At 43.6% G+C, this 4,488-nt stretch overlaps 1 protein-coding gene across 1 annotated transcript; it reads left to right on the top strand.

The window, feature by feature from the left end:
* Positions 1-913: 913 nt before the first annotated feature.
* Positions 914-3,994, top strand: LOC308155327 (Golgi phosphoprotein 3). Its single transcript, XM_080528632.1, has 4 exons — positions 914-1,285; positions 1,493-1,624; positions 1,956-2,070; positions 2,161-3,994. The coding sequence occupies exons 1-4, from the start codon at positions 1,088-1,090 to the stop codon at positions 2,583-2,585; spliced, it is 870 nt and encodes a 289-aa protein (XP_080384758.1). The 5' UTR covers positions 914-1,087; the 3' UTR covers positions 2,586-3,994.
* Positions 3,995-4,488: the final 494 nt, after the last annotated feature.

Below are 4,488 nucleotides of genomic sequence, written 5' to 3'. Positions count from 1 at the left end.
ATTGCTATGAATAGTTCGAAGATAGGTGCTTGCACGTTAGGTGCGAGGCTGCTTGGTTAACCCATTAGCGGGAACATTATTAGTTGCACAAAATAGGCTGATTTAATTGACCATGAACATCAGAGACAGACATTACGAATGTTCATTTAAAATACTCCGGAAGCCCGAAGTCCGGAAAACCGGAAGTCGGGAGTCCTCAGCATAATGCATTGTCTGCAATACAACAGGAGATTCAGGAGGACGCACATTTGTGCGCCCTGGCCAAGAAATAGAGACAGCCAATTGGAGCGCTGCTACAGCTCACGTGTAAACGAAAAGTATTCGTCCTGGCATAGACATCCATTGACCGGCGCCCCCGCGTTCTCCCCTATGTATTTTAACAGTGAGTTTTACACACACACACACACACACACACACACACAGATAAAAATGTTTATTGTATTGGAGGATTTTTAATGAATGCTGATAGGCGCCGACAGAATATCAGCCGCATTTTGTGAATAAACAATGTTTATTTAAAAAAAAAACTTTTTTTGTGAAGGTGGGGGCGGCGCCCCAGCGCCCTCTATCGGCCAGCCGCCACTGGTGTGAACGCTCTCGCATACTCAAAGCTACGTCATATCTAGTATGAGTAGTATGCAAGTATGCTATTCCGAACACAGCCATTGAGTATGTAGTAGGCAGTATGTTAGTATGCCATTTCGAACACAGCACATGAGATTATGGGAAGACTGTCGATGAAATGATCAGTATTATGTTAAAAGTTCGTAGGCGGATCTTGGTCTGATGACCCTTATTATAAGATAGAATGAAGACAACAATGCCAGATAGATTTAAGTACGCGCGCGCGCGTGTATGTGAGCGTGTTTATTTGACGTCATCGTTTGCCACCATATTGGTTCAGGAAGTATAAAGTATCGAAGTGGAAGTCTTGTTGCAGGGTGCACTGTTTATTCGAATAGTGACTGATTTTGGCCTAACCAGGTTTATTTATGCATCGGAAACACTAAATACTTCAACTCTTGGCAGGAGGAACCCAATTCCTTGACATTTAACTCCTGGTTAATACGTGTATGTGTATCCAGACATGACTTCCCTGATCCAGAGAAGTTCGGGCCTGGTGCAGAGGCGGACCGAGGCCTCTCGTAACGCTGCTGCCGAGTCTGGCGACGAGGACTACGAGCCCCGCCGCGGGGAGGAGGAGGAGGACGACCAGGGAGACTCCAAAGAAACCAGACTGACGTTGATGGAGGAAGTGTTGCTGTTGGGGTTGAAGGATCGAGAGGTGTGTGTTTTGTCGTTAGCCAAGCTCAGCTTGTCTTTGCTAGCTCGCTAGCTTACAGGCTAGCTTTACGTTGTTTGTTTATGTACTTGACAGCTAGGTAAGCTTACGTGGCCTGGCTGTCAGAGAGAGTGACAGCAACGTGGCCTAAAATATGTTTTTGGTGCTATTGACATGTCAAAGCAAAAAAATTGACATTTCTTTCGACAGGGTTACACTTCGTTCTGGAATGACTGCATCTCCTCTGGTCTACGAGGGTGTATGCTCATTGAGCTGGCCCTGAGAGGACGGCTACAGCTGGAGGCATGTGGCATGAGGAGGAAAAGTCTGTTGTCCAGAAAGGTGAGCAACAACTGCCCGTATCACAATCAGAATTAGTTTTATTGCCAAATATATTCGCACATACAGGAACTTGATGATGTGGTTGGTGCATAGGACATAAAGATAAAAAACACAATATAATAATAAAACAACAATTTATACGATTTTTTTAGTTTTTGTTTAAATATCAGTCACAAAAGGGGCAGTAGAACAATAATTATGTAGGCTGTAAATTAGAGTAATGGGGAGAGTGGAAGTCCCAGAGTCAAAGATGGTGTGTTGCGCTGTGTTGTGTTATGAGTGTGCTAATGTGAAAGATTTAGCCTATACTCTCTTAATTCTATCATTTTAGGTGATTTGTAAGTCAGACGCTCCGACAGGCGACATGATGCTGGATGAGGCTCTGAAGCACATCAAAGAAACCCAGCCCCCAGAAACAGTCCAGAGCTGGATAGAGCTCCTAAGTGGTGAACAGACATCCAAAACCTCTTCCATGTATTTCCCCTCTTCACTGTATGCCTATTTACTTAATCTTAAATATATATCTTCTTCATCAGGGGAGACATGGAACCCTCTGAAGTTGCACTACCAGCTGAGGAACGTCCGCGAGCGCTTGGCCAAGAACCTGGTGGAGAAGGGTGTGCTGACCACCGAGAAACAGAACTTCCTGCTTTTCGACATGACCACGCACCCGCTCACCAACAACAACATCAAACAGCGGTTGGTAAAGAAGGTCCAGGAGTCTGTCCTGGAGAAGTGGGTGAATGACCCTCAGCGCATGGACAAACGTGTGCTGGCGCTGATCTTCCTGGCCCACTCCTCAGACGTGCTGGAGAATGCCTTCGCTCCGCTCCTGGATGAACAGTATGACCTGGCCATGAAGAGGGTTCGTGTGCTGCTGGACCTGGACCCGGAGAGTGAGACCACCAAGGCTAACGCCAACGAGCTGCTCTGGGCTGTGGTGGCTGCCTTCACTAAATGATACTTCTAGAGAGACGGAACTCAAACACTACAGACCTCTGGGGCTCAGAACTCCCATGTTTAGCGATGATTATGATGACGACGACAATAATAATGATGATGACGATGATGATGGACATGGAAGCGATGAGGATGATGAAGATATGGAGCACAGCTCTCCCTCAGTTCTGAGACAGGGCTGTGACATTTACATATGTCACTGTCCTGTTCTCTTGGCCAGTTGTTGGCATACAGTACCCTTTCTGTTCACTGTGAGACCTTGTGTGGCTTCAGCCCTTGTCTGTAGCTGGCACCCTGGTCTGTGTCTCTTTCAAGGGGAGACATAAAAAAAGCAAGGCCTTGTTAGATAACGGCCCAGGCGGAAATGGTGACCTGATGTGCAAGTTTTTCTTCTTTTACGTTTGTCACTTTGAGGAGGGTGCATTGCATTCTACACAAGTTCTTAGACATGACTAGTCCTAACGTCTGTTTATGTTGCTAATAAATGCGTATACCATCTTCCAACCATTTTGCACATTTAACACAGGATATATAGGAGAGTTTCCCTGGGTGGAACAACGTATTTGTAAAAAAAAAAAAATTGAAATAAGAAATGCTGAAAGATTGATTCAAAGCACCATTTTATTTTCAAAGCACCAAACAATGTATGCTTTATTCCTGTGCTTTCTGTGCACAGTTTTCTGTTAATTCCCCCTCCAAGTACTACAGTGTTGTCACTTGGGCATACCATCCGTTTCACTTGGGAGAAACGTATCTGTTCCCTGCAACTCTCTTGTTCTATACCAGATATCATCCTAACAGCAGGGCAGCTGCGTCTTCTAATCACCAGCACGCCAGCCCGTCGGTAAGTGGCCATTTTGGCAAACTGGTTTCAGATGTAACTGTGCACACAAGGTCCGATTTTAAAGAAGTACACCTGTCTAGAAGAAAGAAATACAAACATGTGTATGTTGCCCTGATACGAGTGCACACAACCTCCCAGTATTTAGGTGTCTTTCGTAATATTGAGATGGATTTATGGCATATGACTTGGTTAGAAAAGCTTCTTGTAAATTGTGCTTTTTTTTTTAGTTGATGGTTTACTTTAAATTGTCCCTTTGACATAATAATCTTAAAACGTTTTATTTTATGCCATTTGTACAAATCTTTTTCTACAGAGCCATTTTTATCGCTTTAATATTCACTTCATGCAGATCTAGTTTATTTGTGTTATCATGGCTTGGGCCTAATAACCATCGTTGCCCACCTATTGGTTGTACTCTTTGTTATGCGTGTCAGGGACCGTTAAGACATGGTGGAGGGATTGAATGACTGGTGGAGGGATCCAATGACATGAGGATGTATTAAGAGGAACTGATACAATTTGACAAATAAATGTACAGTGACATGAAAAGAAAGGGATCACCTATTCTGTATACTTCTCAATGCTTTTATACAACACAATAAAGGATGGATCTTTTAAGTGCCTGATTATAGCACTGTTAGCCCTCCTTGTCATTATTCTGTCTTTATGGATCATATACAAAATATCAAAATCTGACAATTGTAATCCAACTGGCTGAAACAGGCCTGCAGTCTGACATGACAGCAGTTGATAACTTCACACAAGGCAGAGTACTTTGCTATGACTTTTAATGGGACATGGAGTGATTCATAACATTGCACAGTGAAAGCATGTAGGTAACACAAGAAACCTAAACTGTTAACAATTGCATGAAAGACCATCCAGTCAAATAGTACAAACTTCAATAGGGCTGTTTTAGGTCTCATATGGTTCATCATCAAGTAGTGAACCCATGTATGAAGGGACGACATTTGTCCACAATATGCTCATTCTCGACCTCCATGGGTATCATCACATAATTTAATGTATGTGTCTGTTGCTGATTGCCACAAAGGACTAA

Source organism: Nansenia antarctica, assembly GCF_963989245.1.
Source record: "Nansenia antarctica genome assembly, chromosome: 4".
Lineage (NCBI taxonomy): Eukaryota > Metazoa > Chordata > Actinopteri > Argentiniformes > Microstomatidae > Nansenia > Nansenia antarctica.
This window is presented reverse-complemented; position numbering and strand designations above follow the sequence as displayed.

Excerpts from the sequence above, each read along its gene's own strand:
- LOC308155327 (XM_080528632.1), top strand. The coding sequence starts at position 1,088 with ATGACTTCCCTGATCCAGAGAAGTTCGGGCCTGGTGCAGAGGCGGACC. Across the intron at positions 1,286-1,492 it reads TGGGGTTGAAGGATCGAGAG|GGTTACACTTCGTTCTGGAA; the intron begins GTGTGTGTTTTG and ends TTCTTTCGACAG. Across the intron at positions 2,071-2,160 it reads CTGGATAGAGCTCCTAAGTG|GGGAGACATGGAACCCTCTG; the intron begins GTGAACAGACAT and ends CTTCTTCATCAG.